The sequence below is a fragment of the Miniopterus natalensis genome, chromosome 8, assembly GCF_054644295.1.
Source record: "Miniopterus natalensis isolate mMinNat1 chromosome 8, mMinNat1.hap1, whole genome shotgun sequence".
In the NCBI taxonomy this organism is placed as follows: Eukaryota; Metazoa; Chordata; class Mammalia; order Chiroptera; family Miniopteridae; genus Miniopterus; species Miniopterus natalensis.
The window spans coordinates 23,227,837-23,249,852 of NC_142088.1; the positions used below are offsets into that span (position 1 = coordinate 23,227,837).

A 22,016-nucleotide genomic window follows, 5' to 3' on the forward strand; every position below is an offset into this window, starting at 1 on the left:
AAGTGGTCCCTCGCATTTTACCTCTGAGTCCCAGGCACCTCCAGAGGCTGTCCAGAGTAGTTCCGGGCTGGGATTCCTGACCTAGTGGAATTAGTGAAAGAGCTCCTTTTCACTGTCTGAAGTGTTCCGGGTGGGATCTAAGTGACGTTGTCTTCCTAGTTCTAGTCGTTTTGCTGTGCGATAGGGAGGGGGGCGGAGAAGGCGAGCCTGCGAGGGCGTTCTCGCTAATGGGTTGCGCGCTCGGCTTCCGGTGGCCTGAAGAAACTAAGTTGGAATCTACAGAGCGGTGGCGGGCGCCCGCACTTGTCTGACTCGACCGGCGCTGCGCTGACCGAAGCGTCCGGGTAAGTGGGGGCCGGCGTGCGCGCTCGGCCAGCGGCTTATTCAGGTTCTGCGCTCGCGGAGCGCTGTGGGCTGCAGCTCCTGGGCTGCTCCGAGTGAGCATTCTGGGTGGAGAGGAGGCTGTGGAAACAGATAAAACAACTTGATAAAGCCTATGGCATATTAGTGATGGCTGCTAGGGGGAAGGACATCGAGAAGGCACTGGGATGCAGGCATTTTGGACAGGGCTGTCGGGTCGGTGAGACGGGACTGGAGCAGGCGGGGCGGTAGGTGGCGGCGCAGGCGTGGGGGTGGCGCGCTCCGGGCGCGGGGAGCTGCGGGGCTGCGCGGGCGGCGGGGCCCCCGCTTGCGGCAGGACCGTACGGGGCTCGTGAGGGAGAGCGAGCCGGGCGGGTAGGAGGCTGAGGGGCTTAAGGCGGGGGGATCTCTTCCTCGCTTCCATAACCGCATTTTTATTATTTGGGGGGGGGTAGGGAGATGCTCTTCGAGACTTTTTCTTTTAAATATTCAGTAAACATAAGCATGTGTGAAGTAAGAGAGAAAAACGAACTTATTTTTTTCCTTTTGGGAATGGAGATTCATTCTCGGACTTCTTTCAATAAGACTGTGAGAAATAACAGTAACCATCAAGAAGGAAAATGGTAAGTTTTATAGAATTCTTATGAGTGCCTTTCATTAGAAGTAATTTTTAGAAATTCAGTCAAGGGAAATAAAACTGCGTGGAAATATCAATGGCAAGACAGGGAAATGATAAACTGTAGAAGTCTACAGTGAAAAATGATTCTAAGCAAAACCAGAAATAAGCAAAATTACTTTTAAGTTATGTATGTTTTCACTTAAAACACACAGAATTTGCCTTTTATAGAAAAAAATTGATTACAAGGTAGAAATGAAAAGAGGGAGTAGGAGGAGCAGAAGGGTATAGCCCTGGTGTTATAATTTTAATTGGAACTTTTTGCTCTGTATCTAAGGTAGGCAACTAGAGCTTGAAGTAGAAGAACAGCAATAAGAATAATGCCCCATGTCCCCCTCCCCCAACTCACACACACCCCCTGCTTTCTATCTTCAACCTGGCCATACTCTGACTGCTAGATACTATTGTAATAAGAAGAGAAATGAAAAAGGAAGCTCCAGAATAATAATTTTCATTCTTTCTGGAATGAGATGTATTCAAAAGGAGTATTCAGGCTACCAAAACAAACAAAAAGCAGAAATAAAGAATACTAGGGGGGAAAAAGTACTATGGTTACCTCTGCACATTTAGAATCTAGAAACACTGATGCTTTTTATGTCCTCTCTGTAGTCGAGAAAGGAATTGTTTTTTTGTTTTGTTTTAAATATATCTTTATTGATTTCAGAGAGAGGAAGGGAGAGGGGGAGAGAGAGATGAGAGAGTCGTCATTGATCAGCTGCCTCCTGCACGCCCTTGACTGGGGACCTGGAGGGGAACGAGCCTGCAACCTGGGCATGTGCCCTGACGAGGAATTGAACTGTGATCTCCTGGCCGGGCAGGAATTTTTTTAACCTGGCCCCTTACCATTAAATTACATAAGGGAAATGGTAGAAACTATATTTTGAAAGTCATTCTCTTATTATTTTTCAATAAATAGTAATGATAGTGAATGCCATTTAAATCAGTAATTCTAATATTACAATTGTTTTTATTTTTATTGATGAAAAATTCAAGCTTAAAATAATTATTTCCAGCACAGTATTTGCTCCCCAATTTTTAGCATAGATACTATTTTACCCTAACCTTTATATTTATAATCTCCTGGAGGCTTTTCCTACTGCTGAAGTAAATTTTGAAGGAATACAACTATCTCTCAGAGCTGCTATATGGACAGGTCATCTCTGAAACAGTACTTCTATGCTATTTAGATACCATCTTTAATATCTACTTAGGGAAATCATACAGTGCATATAGTCACCTGAAGAAATCTCATTTGTTCTCACATTCTCTCTCCTTTTTAGTCGGTGACACTGCATACGGATGTAGGTGATATTAAAATAGAAATCTTCTGTGAGAGGACACCCAAAACATGTGAAGTGAGTACCATTATATACAAATAAGAAATGAGTTAATGCAACAGGATAATCATTTTGAAGTTGACTGATCTAAAAAGTCAACAACATAAAAAACCAAACCACTTTCGTATAAAACCATTGTCGGGAAAAACCAGCCACCATCATTTCTGGCCTGATTTGCACTTAACCTTTCTTGATATCGAAGGGTAGGTAGAGTGGCTGGTATCTTTTCCTTTTGGCTCATTTTCCTTAGGAAACATAAGTAATCATGAGATATCAGATAAGAAAACTGTTCCTTACATTATTTCACTTGTTTAAATGACAAGGACAGAAGGAAGAAGAGTCAGCTATACATAATTTATTCATTCAACAGTTATCTATAAAAGGCTATCTTGACAGTATCTGCAAATACAGTGATGAACAGGACACATTCCTTGCCCTCATGGAGCCAATATTCTAGGTAGGAATATAGGCGGGGGTGGGGGGGGGAATTTATTCTAGAAAAAAAGTATTTCTAGAGAGTGATAATGCCTTGAAAGATATAAAATGTTGAGACAGAGAATAATGGGGAAGGAATTATTTAAAAGAAGGTGAGGGTGGGCCTAGTCAAGAAAGTGATACTTAAAACTGAGTGTGAAAAGTAATGAAGGCATCTCCATGAAAAGATATATAAAAAGAGCCTGACCGGGCATGGCTCAGTGGTTGAGCATCAACCTGTCATCCAGGAGATCGCTGTTCAATTCCTAGTCAGGGCACATGCCTGAGTTGCAGGCTCGATCCCCAGTGTAGGGTGTGAAGGAGGCAGCCGATCAATGACTCTCATCACTAATGTTGCCCTCTCTCTCTCCCTCTCCCTCCCTCTCCCTCTGAAATCAATAAAGATATATTAAAAAAAAAAAAAAAAGGAAGATATATAAAAAGAACATTCCAGATAGAAAGATAGCAGGTATGAAGTCCTCAAGGGGGGGGGGAAGCCTGCCTCTTTGGGGTGAATTTTCAGAAGGCTAATGGGGTAAACATAGTAAATAACAGGAAGGGGTCATTATGATGAGATGTAGAGGTAGGCCAGGTCATGCAGGGCATATTAGGCTCTGCTTAGGAGTTTGTATTTTAGTCCAAAAACTGAAGGAAGTCATTAAAGTGCTTTAGGTAGGGAAGCGACATCATCCAAAGTAATGCCTAAAAGACATAGGCATTTAAATAGGTTGTTACAGTGTTTTCAGTAAGTACAATTAGTTCTTTATCTTAAATGTGTTTCTGCTACATGATTTCTTAATCATTACTTTTACTCTCTTCAGAATTTCTTGGCTCTCTGTGCCAGTAATTACTACAATGGCTGTATATTTCATAGAAATATCAAAGGTTTCATGGTTCAAACAGGAGACCCCACAGGTAAGTTATTCCATTAATATCTAGAGAATTGGGTATATAGTGTGAAGAAGTGGGGGTAGACAAACAATAGAAAAATAAAAGCATGCAGAGTTTTTATAATTGGGCTACCTTGCAACAGCGAGTTATTTTTATTTTTTTATTAGACACATGGATTGGTTGCCTCCCACGGGTGCCCAGACCAGGGCTAGGGATTGTACATGGCCTTGACCGGGAATTGAACCCACAACCCTTCAGTTTGCTGGCTGACACTAACCACTGGGCCACACTGGCCAGGGCAGCAAGCAATTTTTAAGCTGAAGTTACTAGTACCTAGCTCTAAAGTATGAATAGTATTGAGCGTTTTTGTTTTTTTGTAGAGATATTTTATTTTTCTGGTTTATAAAGTGAAATTTTGGGGAAGTAAGAAAGGACATATCATAGACAATAGTGTGGTGAAGGCCTAGGGCAAGGGGTGGGTGATGGTTGGAAGGGGTCATTGGGGAAAAAAGAGAACATCTGTAATACTTTCAACAATAAAAATAAATTTTAAAAAATAATAATAATAAAAAAAACATTTCTTCTCACCAATAAAAGATATCAGCTTAAAAAAAAAAGGGACATATCAAATTTTATTTGTACTTAAAAAGTTATACTTTAAACTAGCCTTTAAGTTTAAGAAAATAAACCCTTTCTCTAATTAGATACTTTTTGTATTTGTCTTGTAATATAGGTACTGGAAGAGGAGGTAACAGTATCTGGGGCAAGAAATTTGAGGATGAATACAGTGAATATCTTAAGGTATGTCCCCAGTGCTTCAAAATTATTTTCTCATGCCATGTGTACACTTGGAAACTTTGATACATATGTTGTAGTAACACAAGTTAACATCATTAGTAAACATATATATGTACTTTTTTGTAGTTTCTGCACAATTGATAAATGATATCAGGGAGAAAATATACATGGCAGTTCTAGCCTAAAATATATACTGGAATCTCACTATCACATGGATCTTGATACTAAGTGAGCTCATCTTTGGGTCCAGCCTATCAGTAATATACCAAAGGGGCTTAATGTCTCACTATAAAATTCATGTTGAATGACGCAAACCATTAGCCTTGTTTGAGAGTGAAAAGGAAAGACTAGCAGACCTCCTGGTTGCAATATTGCCATTATCAATCACCAACTTTTATCATCATCTGTTAGATGTTTAAATATTCATGCATTAACGTTACTTAATGCCTGTAGTAGATCTCAGTGAGGTGAAAGAGAAGTGCATATAAATATATCTTTAGCATGTTAAAATTAGGGATTTTTATTTTCTTTATCATATTTTTTCTAAAACTTTCTAAACAATTTTCTTGTTTTGTTTTCTAAAATTAAAAAAGCAATACATGCCTATTAAAAAAAAATCAGTCCTACTTCCCAGAGAGGACAACAATTAACAGTTTATTTTATGGTCTTTTAAACTTTGTATCTGCATAGCATGATAATTTTATAATTAGAAAAAAAGAGACAAATTCCCCACAATCAGAATATGTAATTTATTATATTATATTTCAGTTACATTAAAATATGCCCTGAAAAAATAAAATTCTAATTTCTCCTTGAAAAAAAAATATATATGCCCTGGCCCTGGCTGGTGTGGCTCAGTTGGTTGGGCATCATCCGTGCACCAAAAGGTTGCCAGTTTGATTCCTGGTCAGGGCATATGTGCGGGTTGTGGGCTTGATCCCCACCCAGTAGGGGGCGTGCAGGAGGCAGCCGATCAGTGTTTCTCTCCTTCTCTCCCTCTCTCTAAAATCAATAAAATATACCCTGGAAATTTTCTGGAAAAAAAAATTCATTGCAGTGTTTATCTCTGGATGGACAGACTAGGGGTAATTTACTTTATCTTTTTGCTTTTCTATCATAAAGAAATACTATTTTTGTTATAGGAGTTGAGGTTGGGAAATGCTAAATTATTTAAAAGTCATCCTTTTCTTGAATTAGAAACAAAACAACCTTTTAGACATTTAATTAATGACAGCTTTCATAACACTAATCTGTAATCCTATACCAGTGTTTTTCAACCTTGGCTGTTACAGACTCACCAGAGGAAGTTTTAAAAATATAAAAAATTAGGGTCTTACCTCCTCTCATCCCCCCATCCCCAAATATAGAGAAAAATAATCAGTAGAACTGATTAGGGCCTTGATTATATTTTAAGGTTCCCTGGTGATTCCTTCAACAGCCAGAGTTAAGAATCACTATCTTATACATCAAAGTTGAGGGTGTGTATTGAATATTCACATACTCTGACCCAGCAATTCCATTCCCAAGTGTTTACCCTAGAAAATGCACATATGTGCATCAGGAGACACATAAAAGAGTGTTCCTAGAGAATTATTTTAATAGCAGAGAGCTAAAAACAACTCAAATGTCTATTGATCATAGGATGGATATATTGTAGTATATTCAGGAGTGAAATATACAGCAGTAAAAAAGAACTACAGCTTCATATACATGTAGGAATCATAGAAACATAAGTGTAGAGAGCATGCCTGGAAGACTACAAATAGTATGATACTATTTTATAGAGCTCAGAAACAAGGAAAAGGAAACAATACAGTTGACCCTTGAACAGTGTGGGGGTTAGGGGGACTTACCCTCCTTGTATAGTTGAAAATCCATGTATAGCTTTTGACCCCCAAAAGTTATCCATGTATAACTTTTATTCCTCAGTATCCATGGGGGATTGGTTTTAGGACACCCCCACCACCACCGTGGATACTGAAATCCAAGGATGCTGAAGTACCCTACATAAAATAGGAGACTTTATGTGTAGATCAGTGCATAGAATTCTCTCCAAATCTGTGGACTCCCAACCACAGATTTTAAAAAAATGTGTATAAGTGGACCCACACAATTCAAACCTGTGTTCAAGACCCATTCAAGAATCAACTGTATATTGTATAGGCATGTATAAAGATATTAGAATAGTGGTTACTTCTTTGATAAGAAGAAGGCTAAGGTAATCCATGAGAGGAGCACATACACATGCAAGTTTGATAAATTTTAAATTCCTAAAGCTTAGAAATGGGTTAATGGGTATGTATTTTATTAAGTTATAAATGGTACATATATTCTCGTGTATGTATTAAAGACTACATTTGAGTCCAGCTGGTGTGGTTCAGTGGTTGAGCATTGACCTATGATCCAGGAGATTTCAGTTTGATTCCCAGTCAGGGCACATGCCCAGGTTGTGGACCCAGTCCCCAGCAGATAACATGCAGGAGGCAGCCATTCAATGAGTCTCATCATTGATGTTTCTCTCTCTCTCTCTCCCCCTCCCTTCCTCTGAAATCAATAAAATATAGATACATTTAAATATTACATTTGATTGGTAGTCACCTTTTAGGAAGACAATAAATCATTAATATCTTGATGTAGCTACATCTATTATACATTGGTACTGTATTGCTAAAACTGTGTCTGTACTTCTCCAAAGTGAAAATGAAATTAATTGGGGAATATGTATCTCTATTGCTTGTCTCATTAGTGTCCCCTGGTGAATAACTAAATATAGACTAATCATTAGAGTTATTTATAGTGTATTTCATACTCAGGCACCTCCCTATAACATGAGCTGTCACGTCTTCAATTTTATCTGTAAAGTTCTTTTAATTCCTATACACAGTCCCTTGTATAACAAACAGTATCACGAATATTAGAGCTAGAAGAGACCTTCCTTAGATCATCTAGTCTTCAGGTTATGAACTGACTGCCAATGGGTAGAAGACTCATAGATGCATTCTCTATGGCAGTTGGTTAAAAAAATGTTTAATGCCATTAGGCAAGAGATACACTATTCCTTTAGCTAGACTCCACCATTCCCTAAAGTTTACGTTCTGCCCACTCATCAGTTTATTATCTACTGACCTTTGTGAGCATTTGAATTATTATTATTTTTAAATATATCTTTATTGATTTCAGAGAGAGGAAGGGAGACGGGGAGAGAGAGATAGAAACATCAATGATGAGAGAGTCCTTGATTGGCTGCCTCCTGCCCGCCCCCAACTGGGTATCGAGCCTGCAGCCCAGGCATGTGCCCTGACTGGGAATTGAACTGCTATCTTCTGCATCCTAGGCTGATGCTCAGCCACTGAGCCATGCCTGGCTGGGCAGCATTTGAATTATGAATAAACCCCAGAACTAGTCCAAACTCCCTTCTTTTACAGATAAAGAAACTAGCCAGAGTCCAGTGTATGTGTGAAGAGATTATGGGGATTTTGGTTTTATTGTCTGCCTGATCATTTCATACCAGCACACTGTTCCTTAATATAAATGTAAGGATTCTTTCTGTTATACATTGGCATTGCTTAAAGTGTTTGTAGCTGTACATCTCCAAAGTGAAAATGAAATTGGAGGATATGATTTGATATATAAACAACTTACATGTATGTTTTCAGAGATACAGATAATACAGCAACTGTACATTTGTGTTTGCCCAAGTAGAAGCTGTTAATCATTTAATGTTTTCTTGGTTCCTTAAATATTGGGAGGTTAAAGAGTGCATGTCTTGTTTTAGTCCTGTATTTGGAATATTTATTTAAAAACACAGATAAATTAATACTTTGGTCTGTTTTTTTTCAGCACAATGTTAGAGGTGTTGTATCTATGGCTAATAATGGCCCAAACACCAATGGATCACAGTTTTTCATCACCTATGGCAAGCAGCCACATTTGGACATGAAGTACACAGTATTTGGAAAGTGAGTCTCCTGGTTATGGTTTTCTTCTTTGGAATTTCATTGAAAGGGATGTATATAAGTGGCTGTGATAGTAGCATAACTAATATTGAAAATGCAGTATGAGCCCGGCCGGGCGTGGCTCAGCAGTTGAGCATCAACCTAGGATCCAGGCGATCGGGGTTCGATTCCCAGTCAGGGCACATGCCCGGGTTGCGGGCCAGGCAGCCGATCAATGACTCTCTCATCGTTGATGTTTCTCTCTATCTCTCCTCCTCCTTTCCTCTCGCTGAAGTCAATAAAGATATATTTTAAAAAAGGAAAAAAGAAAATGCAGTATGAGAGCTAAACATACCTGGAATTTAAGTCTACTATTTACCAGTCTGGTGACCTTGGGAACTTATAACCTCTCTGAGCCTCAGTTTCCTGATTTTATAAAAGAGAAGCTAATACTTTTTTCCTGATTCATTGTGCAAATTAATAGTAATGTGTCTGTTTTCATTGAGAATAGCATTTTGCAGCAGATCTGAAAAATAGTCGCTTAAACAAGATGGACTAGGATGGTGGTTCCATCATGTCACCAATGATCTAGGTGCCTCTGTCTTTAGCTTCAACCATCTTTAGCTTCCATCCTTAAGCTCACCACGTGGTCATAGTATGGGCAACACAGTTCCAGAACATCTGTGTTCCAGGCAGAACAGAGAAGAAAGGGCAAAAGGTCTGCCTAGCTAAGTCTACCCCTTTTTAGAAGAGTTTTTCTAGAAGATCCAGAACTTTGCAATGTAGCTATCCCTTACCTACAAGGGAGGATAGGAAATGTTTTTTAGCCAGACGCATTACTATTCTCAATGAAATGAGGTTTCTGTGAGTAAGGAGAAGGGGAAACTGGATGCTAGGGAGGTGTTTAGTAGTCTCTGCCAGAATATCCATTATAAACAGTATTCCTGGGGACTGCTTTTGTAAATCAATAGGAAGTCAGTTTGTCTGTCTGCAAGTATTTACTTTGCTCAATAAACTAAGGCACAGTTCTAGAGTTTGTTTTATTTGATAATTTGAGTGCCAAGTTAGGCTAATTAAAAATAGAAGACTCTACAACTTTCTTTTTCATTCCATATACATGTCTAATTTAGATTATTAATAATTAATGAAGTATTACAGTCTCTAGTATTCTTTGTGTGTATGTAGGTAATCTAGGTTCCCCTCCTTTTACTTTCTCCCTTAACCCACCGTTAATAATTATTGATGGGTAATTACCAAGATCTTACTGGATTTGTGACAAAACTGTAAAATTTAGAACAAAGATTTTTAAATTTATTTTATTGATTTCAGAGAGAGGAAGGAACAGGGAAAGAGAGAGATAGAAACATCAATGATGAGTCAGTCATTGATCAGCTGCCTCCTGCACGCCCCCCTCTGGGTATCAAGCCTGCAACCCAGGCATGTGCCCTGACGGGGAATTGAACCTAGATCTCCTGGATCATAGGTTGATGCTCAACCACTTAGCCACGCCGGCTGGGCTAGAACAAAGATTCTTATCCTTTAACCTTTAAGTCCATTAACTTTTTGAAATTGTGTGTTTCAGGTATATGCACACACATTTTTCTGGGAAGATGGTATATAGCTTTCCACTCGTTCTCAAAGGGGCTATGTCCCAGATACTTGACTGGACTGACTTAGCACAGTTTGCTTGCTTTTTGTGCCTGAGCTCTGTTTTCTATATCCTCTATTTCTCTTACTGACCCAGAAGTGGGAAAACCTTTAAAATTTACAATTTAAAGACCTTAATTGTCATACATTTGGGAGTAAAATCAAAAGGTTTGGTTACAGTACTATTTTAGTGAAATTGCAAAATTAAATGTAAATACATTCTATACATATATTTTGAGAATTAATTTGAGTTGTACTAAGAGGTATAATCTAAAAAGCTGCCTTTTCTTAGCAAATGTTTTAAACTAACTTCAAAACATATTTGAAGGATAGCTCTCAATATTTCTTTTTCTTAATGGAAACATGAAGTAAGCTTGCTGCAAGTGGGCTTAACTGTTCATCTTTTCATTTCCTATTTTTCAAATGTTTTTACTGATTTGAGAGAGAGGAGGAAGAGGGAGAAAGAGAGAAACATTGATGTGAGAGAGAAACATTGATCGGTTGCCTCCTGTATGCACCCTGACCAGGGATCTAACCCTCAACCTGGGTATGTGCCCTGACTGGGAATCGAACCTGCGACCTTTTGGTGTATGTGACGACACTTCAACCAACTGAGTCACACTGGCCAGGGCTTCTATTTTCCTATTTTTATTATTATTGCTCTTTGTTTAAATATGGTGTTTTTAATTTTTGCTTCTGGACAAAAACAATCAAGTGCAAAGTGGCCACTCACTTATGGATCTTCAGAGTAGGGCAGTATTTATAATAGTGTCATCCTTACATACTTTCTCTGGATATTTCCTATAGCAAAGAAATCTTCTGACTAATTATATTGGCCCCATTGTAGCTATGCTGTATAAATGGGGCAGAATACAATGCTTAGATACTTTGGTGGGAATATTCCTACCCATTGTTATTACTGTCTAAAGGCATAAGAATGCATTTTTGTTTCTGAATTTTGGCCCATATCTATGTTAGAAAGTCAAATCAATATTTTATTGTACACTCAACTAGGGAATTCAGAGAACTATGAGTCATGGTCCTTTTCTCTTAAGGATATTATAATTGCTATGTGTATTTGGATATTGTGTTTCAATCTGAGAAAATGTTCATTCATTATATTGTTTCTCTTACAGGGTAATAGATGGTCTGGAGACTCTAGATGAATTGGAGAAGTTACCAGTAAATGAGAAGACATACCGACCTCTTAATGATGTACACATTAAGGATATAACTATTCATGCCAACCCATTTGCTCAATAGCTATAATGGACATGGACAAATACTTGGCACAGTATTTGAGGAACACACCTATTGTTGTTTATCCAGTTTTAATTATGTCAGAGATTGCATCATCCTGCTTGTTTACAACTAAGATCTCCTGAGTTAGTGGTACCAAAGGGAACCAAATAGCTTTTACTCCCATTCTTGAGCATATTCTTTTCTATAACTATTATCCAATGTGTTTAATTTTCTAAACATGTTTAATTTTTGTTACATAGAAACATTCATTTTTAAATGCTGAGCCTCATATCAGTCATTTTTGAGCACCCTAATTATAAACTCCTACTATATCTAGACCACATCATGGAAGTATTATTTTCCATAGTTGTTCACTTTGTGCAGCTAGAGAGAGGAAGGGCAAGATAAAGAGATGGTATAGAGGCTAGCCAATGTATTTGCTATTTTCTTTGGTCTTTAGATTTATAATAAAGGCTCAGAGATATCCTAGAGTCCAGTAAACACTCAGAATTTCCCAACTGATTTGCCCGTGGAACATTAAAGCATATCTTTTAAAATATTACAAGATAAAGTTCTACAGATGATCCATTTGAAAAAAGTAATTAGTTGGTTAAGAACACCACTTGTAGAGCTCGGTCTGTGTTTGAATCACAGCTCTGTCTCCTACTAACTTTAGGCAAATTAACATCTCCAAGCTTTAGTTTCCTCATTCATAAATAATATTCCCTCAGACTGTTGTGAGGATTAAAAGAAATAATGTGTATAAAGCTTCTGGCATATAGTAAGTATTCTGTATTAAGTAATGGACGCTGCTCTCCTAATATATTTGTCTCCACCAGAGGGCTCTTAACCTAATCAGGCTTAGATCACCTTGATTAGATGTTGGGTGTTCCTAAAACCAAACATTTTTGCAGATAGCTGATTTAAATGTTTTGGTTTGTTCTTAACTACAGTTTGGGAGTTAGCTTGTAGCAGTCCTGTCGTTACCATCTATGCCTTCCACTAAACTGAGGTGCCAATTATATTAATGTTCTTGCATTTTGCTTCAGCCTTTTAATCATTTAGGTTTCTAGAATTAGTATTAAAGGCCCTTTTTGGCCAGAGTTTGTTTTGCCACTTGTTATACCTGATATTCTTCTCCAAACATGTCACTGAATTTTTTGTCATCACTTTTAAGAGTCTTTTACTGATTGTCAGGATTTTTTAGCACTGACTGGCATCCCATCAATTTTTATTCTAAACTCTGCCATTTTTTAAAGTAGCGCCAGTAGAGTCACTTTTTGGTTCTTAGACCTCAATCTGATAAAGTCAGCTCAGTCATAGCCATAAGGATTTCAGATAGGGAGGGATACTGGCTGCCCACCTTGAGGACAAGATGCAGCACATTGATTTCTGCCCACTCACCCTGAGTTGACTGGTTCACACCCATCATGTTAGCATTTGGGTGACTGATGTTCTGCTCCATGTGTTAATGAACTATGAAGAAGACGATAATGTTAATCATCCAAAATTCTCTTTAAAAGGACAAGAATATGGTTCCCCATCTAAATAAGAGGTTGGCAAAACATAGTTGGCCACCTGATTTTGTAAATAACGTCTTCTTGGAAGTCAGTCCCATTCCTTTAGTATTGAGTCTGGCTGGCTTGTGCTTCAACAGCACTATTGACTGGTAGTGACAGAGACCAAATGGCCTATAAACCTGAGACTTATATGGCCCTTTAAGAAAAAGTTGGCCAACCCTGGGTCCAGACTGGCAGAAATTGGGAGATGGAGGTGTGGGTAGGGTTGTTTACTCCAAGCCTCTCGGCTTGAACGTGACCAACTTCTGTCTTCACATGGCCTTTCCCGTTTGTGCCTGTGTCCTAACCTCTTTATAAAGGCAGACACCAGTCATACTGGATTAGGGCCCACCCTAATGACCGCACTGAACCTTTCTGCCTCTGTAAAGGCACTGCTTACAAATAGTCACTGAGATAGCGGGGATTGACCTAAAATTATTAACTGGGAACATACTCCCAAACACGCAGGCCATACATAATGTACGCTAAAGAACGTACTTTTCCTTGTTTCCAGCGTTCACAAATACAATTTTTAAAGAGCACAGACGAGACTCTTCCCATAACCGCGCCGTTTCCCCGGGACCCGAACCAGACCCTGGCCAACATGGCCGCCGTGTGCAGCTTCAAGCCCTCACCTTCAGCAACGCCCGTCGGGGCCCGGCGCCTGCGCACACGGCGGCCACCGCGCGCCGCCCCGCCCCCTCCAGGGCAAAGGCCCCGCCCCGGAGTCGCAACGTCACCACTGTTTTCGAGAAGAGTCCTGACGCAGAGGACTGTCAGCTCCATTTTGTTTTCGGAGCCCATCGCAGCTATCCGCTGTCAGCTGCGTCTTCTCCGTTGTCGCGGTACAAGCTTTGTCGCCTTCGGCTTGAACTCTCTGGCCAGGACGGTAAGACGCAGGAGGAAGCGGGCTAGGTGTCGGGGCCTTTTTTGTGTGCCTCGGGAGCGCCTGGTGATGCCCCCCTAGCCAGGCTTGTCGGCCGCTGGCCGCAGTCCTGCACGGGGATCTTTTTTCCCTTCGCCCCACTCCAGCTCTGTCGAGCCTGTCGCTGCGAGTTTCTGCTTGAACCTCGACGCCCCAGCCACTGACTGAGGGTAGTGACAGTGTGTTGCGAGCGGAGAGTGCTGCGCGAACGCTTGCTTTTCTCGGGGCGGGGGCGAGCCCGAGCCCGGACGGGCGCTGGCGCCATCTTGTCTGCAGTGGCCGCCTCGCCGAGCTATAAGATGGCGGCGGGGCGGAGGCGGCGAAGCTGCCTGTTGCCGGGGTTGTTTACTTGGGTTCTGCGTAAATTACGTTTCTGGAGGAACTGTGTTCGTAGCAAACTGAGACAAAGAACGCATTGACCTGCTATAATTTGGTATCATTTAACGTCTAGTTGATTCTTAGAGGACTGGTGTGGAAATGGCCAGGGTCTGTCTTCTCAGTGTCGTCGGGGAACCCGAGAAAAGAGAGATCTAGTATAGTATTTGAAGGCGTGTGTGATTAGGCATTTCTCGTGTTGAATTTCTGTGCTTCATTTGGAGCGTTTTGATTGAGTGTAGAGACGAGGAGTCAAGTTGTTGGAGATTTTTCTTCGAAACATTTCTGAAAGGAAGATGGCTTTCTCCTCTCCTAACTTGATTGCGTAAGACTGTTCTGAGGATGACCTAGGCTTTGTTACATCGTCGTACGTGCTGGGGAGTGGCACTCAAAAGACGGTGTTGTGTCGGGGGGTTTTTTGTGTTTTTTTTTTAAATTTTTGTTTAAAATATTACAGATGTCCCTTTTTCTCCCCAATGACCCGTTCCACCCCGTCACATCCCTCTCCCCAGCCCCTCTCCACACCATTGTCCGTGTCCTTGGGTTGTGCATATATGCATCTAAATTATTTGGTTACTTACTCCTTGTTTTGCTTTCTGATGCCATCGTTGACTTAAGGCCTTAGTAGTATGATTGACTTTCCCCCTTTACAGAAATTTTCAGTAACGATGGTTCTGTTGCTGAGAACATTTGTGGTTCCTTGTGAGTTGGAGGCTAGCTTTTGATGCACGTTTAAATGGGGAGAATTTCATATGTGAACCTATATTAAATTTCCGCAGGCAGGAAAATACGATTTTGCCAAAATTGATAATGTTCTAACTAGAGTGAATTTGCAAAGAAGAATTTTATTAAACTGTTCATTGTTTTGACGTGGGATCCTTTAAAACTGGGGAAAACTTTTCTTTTGTGTAGATGAGACACTCGAAGAGAACTTACTGTCCTGATTGGGACGAAAAAGATTGGGAGTGTGGAAAATGGAGGAGCAGCAGCAGTCATAAGAGGAGGAAGAGATCACATAGCAGTGCCCGGGAGAACAAGCACTGCAAATACGATCACTCTAAAACATATGATAGGTAAGGGGGGTATTACATATACATACATAAATACATTTTCACTACAGTGTTATCTGTCCGTTGTCTCGATAAAAGGGGGGGGGGGCGGATCCATTTTCATAATTAAAACTAATGTCCCTTAAAATAAGTAACGTTGATTACCATTCCTTTCTGTTTCCAATGATGGCTTGTAATGTTTGTAAAATTGTGTGGGTTTTTTTGGTTGGTGGGGAAAACAATCTAAGAGTTACCTTAAGAGATATACTGAGAATTGGAAGATACTTGGTATTAGCATAAAGCATTGGAAAAGTGTTGTTTTCTTAAATTTTTTCTAGCCATTATTTGGAAAGCAGATCCATAAATGAGAGAGACTATTATAGTCGACGCTACATTGATGAATATAGAAATGACTACAGTCAAGGGTGTGAATCTGGACATCGTCATAGGGACCATGAAAGCAGATATCAGAACCATAGTAGCAAGTCCTCTGGTAGAAGTGGAAGAAGTAGTTATAAAAGCAAACACAGGATTCACCACAGCACTACACATCATCGTTCACATGGGGTATGAGCTCTTTTAAAACATTTTGGAAGTTTTATTTCCCGTGTTGAACAGGAAACTTTAATTTGTGTTTGATCATTTGAGAAAGTTCTGTTTAAGATGAAGTCATCTCAATTTTAACTTACAGGATTCTTTCTGTTTGTGCATTGGATAGGAAATTCCCTGAGTACAGTATATACTTAGTTACATAATAGATTTTACTACTAGCTGGCAACTGTCATTTCAGTGAAATAGTGGAGGGGATTTAATTTAGGTTCATAGAAATGATTACAAGATAGTGTGACAGATTTTTCATGGTACTTCAAGAAATCTGATTTGTTTTGATAAATTGAAATCTTACCACAAAGATAGACTAGGCCTTTTATTTTTGTATGATTGAGGATTAGATGTATCTTTGTTCTAGCAAAGCATTCTCTCTAATACTTTTTTTCACTAAGCAAACCACTTAACAGATATGAAATTATGGGATGTGTATTAATTTGGAGATCAGCTCAGAAGGCATTTAAAATATCGAGGTGTTATTCTTGTATGCCAAATCATTTTTTCCTCCCCAAAATTAGGACTTTAATTTTATTTACTGTCTTAAAACTTTGTTTTCTTAGATTAGTTAGGAAATCTTAATTTGGCCACAGTCTACTTTTACAAGTAAATATTACATCCTACGATTTTGCAGCAGTAAATTGGGACACTAGAAACTTAAAATTATATTTCAGTGAATGCTACAACTAAGCATTTTTTTTTAAAGAAAACAATTGTGTTATGTTTTATTGCCTTGCCACTTTGAGTATCTTATCTGAAAATCTGTTCCTTGCCATGTTTTTCTCCTGTTAACATAAACTATGTGCCCTGTGAATTTCTGGGGACTGAATTTGAAATTGCTCCTGCCAACCGTTTGTGGCCTGGCGTGTATCTGAATGCCTGAATATCTCCCCGCTGAATGAATTTCGTATTCTGCCCTGAATTCACTCGGGTATATTGATTGGCTGGATGATCTTGGTGCCGCCCACTTGACGTTTCCAGAAGAGTCACCGAAGGAAAAGATCCAGGAGTGTAGAGGATGATGAGGAGGGTCACCTGATCTGTCAGAGTGGAGACGTACTAAGTGCAAGATGTATAGAATATTTTTCAACACTTATTAACTTTTCAGATAACATCTATTATCTATAGATTAAGATTTCAGGGATTTGGAAATCTTTTCTTTCTCTGTTTTTGTTTTGTTTTGTTTCTTTCCATTTCTTTTGGTGGTGGGGGGAATTGTATTTTTGCTTTCTTTAGAAATTTAATGTTTGCTATGTAGAACTTCCAAAACAGTAAATCAAATTAAATGAAATTAGCTTTAAGACTGAAATTAGACCTAAAAATAGTTACATGTTTTTTGACAGTGTTGACCAATAAAATAGTGATAAGGGAATTTATAGCATCAACTAGAATAATCTGCATTTATAGCATTTATTATGATAAGCAAAGTGTTTTCACTTCTTGGTGTGACTGAGATTAATTTTTCTCTTTTAGATGAAATTGTTGATACTTTAGGTGAAGGAGCTTTTGGAAAAGTCGTGGAGTGCATCGATCGTAAAGCGTAAGTTTCCTATCCTGGGATTGTACTAGGAGTGATCACAACAGTATAGAAAACATATGTAGCCCTGGCCAGTGTGGCTCGGTTGAGTATTGTCCTGTGCACCAAGAGGTCACTGGGTCGATTCCAGTCAGGGCATATGCCCAGGTTGCTGCTCAGCCCCCAGTAGGGGGCATGCAGGAGGCTGCTGATAATGTTTCTCTCTCCCATCAATGCTGTTTTCCCCTTCCTCCCCCCCCAACAAAATAAAAATCAATAGAAACATTTTAGAAAACATATTTAGCTTTAAAATATGGTCTGTCCTGACCATGAGTTAGATGTATCTTTACCCTTTTAGCTTGAGTTTTTTATTTGTATTTAGGAAAGTCCCACCCAGTAAAAGATACTAGCTGTTTGTATTTTTAAGCTGTAGTAATTAGTAGTATGTGCAGCTTCTACTTTCAGTTTTAAGCTGAAAACAGATTTTGTTTCAGAAAACAGGATTTTTTCCTCACTAGGCACAGCTGTGGCCATCTTTTTTTTTTCTTTCCCTCTTCTAGGCAGTGGTTCTCAGCCCTGATTTATATATGAGGAGTCTTTGGAGCTTTGCTTAATTACCCCGTACCTATTGAAGCAGCCTTTAGAGTAATTTTCTAGGGACCTTGTAGTTTTAGAAAGTGCCGTGATTTAACCTGATAGCACTGTCAGGGCTGAGACTTTGCCGGATTGGTATTACAAGTTTAATTATCTTTGCCCATCAAACTACTGGTAGGAATTTTTTAAGATAGCATAAGAAATTTTTCTGTTGCCTTTTTTTTTGGTTCCGTTTGACAATTTTTCCTTTGGAATGGCAAAGCTTTTCTAAGTAGTTTGTTAAAAGAGGCTTCCTACTATTGGTTAGTAAGATGCTGACCTAAGATGGGATCCATGCCTCCTCAGAGTGCAACTTTTCTGCTAACCTGGACCAAAAGAAGATTTGAGAGAACACTTGCCAGTGACAGGCACTATAGGAAGCAATTGCTTTATGTACATTAGTTTTAATTCTCAGTTGGCATGCAAATTGAGGTAGTAATATCTAATACTTTGTTAAATTACTGTTGATACATAGTTTAATTGAAGGATCAAAAAATAATTTATATTGCCGACCTTACCATGTGCCCAAAGGTCATTCTAGTTGCTTACATTGAGTTGCAGTTAGAAGAGAGTACTTAGATATAACCAAAGATCTGTTATTTTTATAACTTGAACTTTCTCTCTAACAGGGGAGGTAGACATGTAGCAGTAAAAATAGTTAAAAATGTGGATAGATACTGTGAAGCTGCTCGCTCAGAAATACAAGTTCTGGAACACTTAAATACAACAGACCCCAACAGTACATTGTAAGTATCAAAGTAGAACTTAGAAAATGGCCCCAGGTAAATTTTCAGAAGATTGTAAGAAGCTGTACTAAGTTATTTTTCACATGTTTTAGCCGCTGTGTCCAGATGTTGGAGTGGTTTGAGCATCGTGGTCACATTTGCATTGTATTTGAACTACTAGGACTTAGTACTTACGATTTTATTAAGGAAAATGGTTTTCTGCCATTTCGACTGGATCATATCAGGAAGATGGCATATCAGATATGCAAGTCTGTGAATTGTAAGTATTTGGCATATCCTCCAGAAACTTGAGTTTGAGACTAATTTAATGTCAGTCTGATTTGGATCTTGGTGGGATCTTAAAAGGTACAAATTGGCAGTTTAAAAAAAAAAAAGTCACAGGGATGTAAAGTACGGCATAGAGAATATAATCAATAATATTGTAATAATTTTATATGGTGTCAGATGGGTACCAGACTTACCAGGGTGATCACTTCATTGTAAAAGTTGGTCAGTTTAACTGCATTTCATTCAGTGAAAGTATTCTTCATTTATTTTATTTTTTAATGTATCTTCATTGATTTCAGAGACAGAAGGGCGGGGGGAGAGAGAGTGAAACATCAATGATGAGAGTGTCACTGATCGGTGGCCTCTTGCACGCCTTCCACTGGGGATTGAGCACACAGCCCGGGCATGTACCCTGGCCGAGAATTGAACCAGAATCTCCTGGATCGTAGGTCGGAGCTCAACCACTTAGCCATGCCGGCTGGGCAACTCTTCATTTTTTTTTTTTTTTAAAGAATTAGCTGTCTGTGGGCTAATTTTTTAAGGAGGGTAGTGGGTTTCAGTCCCTGGTGGTTTTCTAGCAGACTATTGAATGTTGACTACTTCTTCAGGCTTGTGGGAAAGACATGAGAGGAGGTGTGTTTTTGCTTTTGTTTGGTAGGGGTTTGGGGCTTTGATTTGTAGGTTACAGCAACTTTTTGTTTCATTCTCAGTTTTGCACAGTAATAAGTTGACTCACACAGACTTAAAGCCTGAAAACATCTTATTTGTGCAATCTGACTACACAGAGGCATATAATCCCAAAATGGTAAGTCTTCAGTGTGTCATCTTCATGGCTTTAAATTAATATTTTATGCCTTCTTAATATTATGCCTTCTTAACCCATCATTTATGGCTTTTAGAAACGTGATGAACGTACCTTAATAAATCCAGATATTAAAGTTGTAGACTTTGGAAGTGCAACATATGATGATGAACATCACAGTACATTGGTATCTACAAGACATTATAGGGCACCTGAAGTTATTTTAGGTAAGTATTTCTTAATTGCTTTGGGAACCTTTTTCTTTATTGAAGCTGATTTTTAAAATTTTACTTACAGTTGTAAATTTTAAAATTTACTTATAGTTCTAGGTTTTATTTTTGTGAGACTTCATATTTTTCCTTTTTAAGGAATTAGTGTCATAAACCACATTAAGGACTTTGGGTTAAGTGATTTCTTTAGAATCTAGCTCAAACATCAAATTATATACATTATTTATAATGTTTTTAAGAAACATTGAGGATTTTTTTTTCCCTAACAGTTTTTGTTCTGTTTTGCAGCCTTAGGATGGTCCCAACCATGTGATGTCTGGAGTATAGGATGTATTCTTATTGAATACTACCTTGGGTTTACAGTATTTCCAGTAAGTGCTTTGCACAAGAAAAGTGCCTATTTATGTGAATGAACCACTAACTCATAAACATTTATTTAGGTAGCTTCCCCCCCACCATCATAGACTGTTAATATAAATAAATATAAATACAAATAAAAATTGTGTAATACTAATGTTGGGCATTTCATGATTTATTATTTTATTTAAAATACTTTATATTAGAAACAATTAAACTTGTTGAATTAGGGAAATCTTTCGTGATCTTACTCTGGAAGCCTTAAATAGTTTTTGTTGTTAGCTGTAACTTCTGAAACTAGGCCTTTTTTTAGTAACCGCCTTCCTTGTGTCTAAATCATGCAAGGATTGGAAATGTAGCAGCTATGTTAAATGAAAAAGCACAATGTGTAAGCTCAGGTAGTTAACAGCTTCTTTTTATTATTTTAGACGCATGATAGTAAGGAGCACTTAGCAATGATGGAAAGGATTCTTGGACCTTTACCAAAACACATGATCCAGAAAACCAGGTATGTTTTGAGAGTAAATGCTATCCTTAGTACCACTTGATCTCTTGTCCTGATGAGAACTATAAAACTGAAGTCAGACTGATGCTTTTTCACGTAGTTACTGGCTTCCTAGCAAGGTAATTACTTATCTCTAGGCTGCCTTTTAAAATCTCTGGAAAGACAGTCTTATCTGTAAAGCATAGTAATTGATTAAACCAGTCACTCTTGGTAGATGTTTAAGTTCTCATTGTTAATATAAATATGGATATTGACTTACTCTTAGGAAACGTAAATATTTCCATCATGATCGATTGGACTGGGATGAACACAGCTCTGCTGGCAGATATGTGTCAAGGCGTTGTAAGCCTCTGAAGGTAAGCCTGGGTCATTGCTTAAATGATCCTAGAGTGAAGTCTCTTTATGGTGGAGAAATAAAAGTATAGTAAGTAAGTGGTGGTAGAAAAAGCTGTTGACTGTCTTTCTTTTCCTTTCAGGAATTTATGCTTTCTCAGGATGCTGAACATGAGCTTCTCTTTGACCTCATTCAGAAAATGTTGGAGTATGATCCAACTAAAAGGATTACACTCAAAGAAGCCTTAAAACATCCTTTCTTTCATCCCTTAAAAAAAAGTGCATAGATCTCTAATTGTACAGTGAGAGAAGAAATTTTATAGACTGTATCAGTCTAATTAAGTTATTTTGTACAGCTTTTGTAAATTTCTTAAATTTTTGTATTGCCATGTTTATTTTGTTTGGATAATTTGATTTAAGTCTATAGCTAAATAATGATTTTTTTCAATGATTTCTGTATAAAATGATTCATAATAAATTTTGTTTTTATGAAATTTATATGAATCTGTAGAATTTGTTTTTAGCACCATTTTTCTGTTTCTTGGCACTTTAAAGAATGGACATGTTTCTTCTGTTGGAGCTTTTCCTAAGTCTTTGGGAATATTTAGTTTTACTGTTTTCATTTTAGTGATTGCCAGCATTGGGACTTAATGCCTTCCTTTGCTAAACCAAATTGCATGGGATGATGAACAGCTATACAATACACAGATGATGTGTGATAGAGTTGTACACCTAAAACCTATATAATTTTCTTAA

At 38.5% G+C, this 22,016-nt stretch overlaps 2 protein-coding genes across 5 annotated transcripts; both read left to right on the plus strand.

The window, feature by feature from the left end:
• Nucleotides 1-44: 44 nt before the first annotated feature.
• PPIL3 (peptidylprolyl isomerase like 3) lies at nt 45-11,692 on the plus strand. Of its 4 annotated transcripts, none has more exons than XM_087819674.1 (7): nt 45-344; nt 946-983; nt 2,317-2,391; nt 3,669-3,762; nt 4,472-4,539; nt 8,377-8,495; nt 11,255-11,692. In XM_087819674.1, exons 2-7 carry the CDS (start codon nt 981-983, stop codon nt 11,379-11,381), a joined length of 486 nt encoding a protein of 161 aa, XP_087675800.1. In that variant the 5' UTR covers nt 45-344; nt 946-980; the 3' UTR covers nt 11,382-11,692. The 4 variants fall into 4 exon arrangements, with proteins under 4 accessions (XP_087675800.1, XP_087675802.1, XP_016064306.1 ...); XM_016208820.2 differs by having other exon boundaries at nt 46-344; nt 919-983; XM_087819676.1 differs by lacking the exon at nt 2,317-2,391.
• A 1,982-nt stretch (nt 11,693-13,674) lies between these two features.
• On the plus strand, nt 13,675-21,758 carry CLK1 (CDC like kinase 1). The gene is made up of 13 exons (XM_016208814.2): nt 13,675-13,808; nt 15,132-15,292; nt 15,607-15,835; nt 16,853-16,943; nt 17,345-17,411; nt 18,650-18,766; nt 18,859-19,025; nt 19,744-19,838; nt 19,933-20,062; nt 20,354-20,436; nt 20,851-20,930; nt 21,193-21,283; nt 21,404-21,758. The coding sequence occupies exons 2-13, from the start codon at nt 15,132-15,134 to the stop codon at nt 21,545-21,547; spliced, it is 1,455 nt and encodes a 484-aa protein (XP_016064300.1). The 5' UTR covers nt 13,675-13,808; the 3' UTR covers nt 21,548-21,758.
• Nucleotides 21,759-22,016: the final 258 nt, after the last annotated feature.

Bases quoted from the DNA above. Each gene is read 5' to 3' on its own strand.
- PPIL3 (XM_087819674.1), top strand. The intron at 2,392-3,668 runs GTGAGTACCATT...TACTCTCTTCAG, and splicing joins GGACACCCAAAACATGTGAA to AATTTCTTGGCTCTCTGTGC. The intron at 8,496-11,254 runs GTGAGTCTCCTG...TTTCTCTTACAG, and splicing joins AAGTACACAGTATTTGGAAA to GGTAATAGATGGTCTGGAGA.
- CLK1 (XM_016208814.2), top strand. From the start codon at position 15,132: ATGAGACACTCGAAGAGAACTTACTGTCCTGATTGGGACGAAAAAGAT. The intron at 16,944-17,344 runs GTATAGAATATT...TTTCTCTTTTAG, and splicing joins AGACGTACTAAGTGCAAGAT to ATGAAATTGTTGATACTTTA. The intron at 20,063-20,353 runs GTAAGTATTTCT...TCTGTTTTGCAG, and splicing joins GGCACCTGAAGTTATTTTAG to CCTTAGGATGGTCCCAACCA.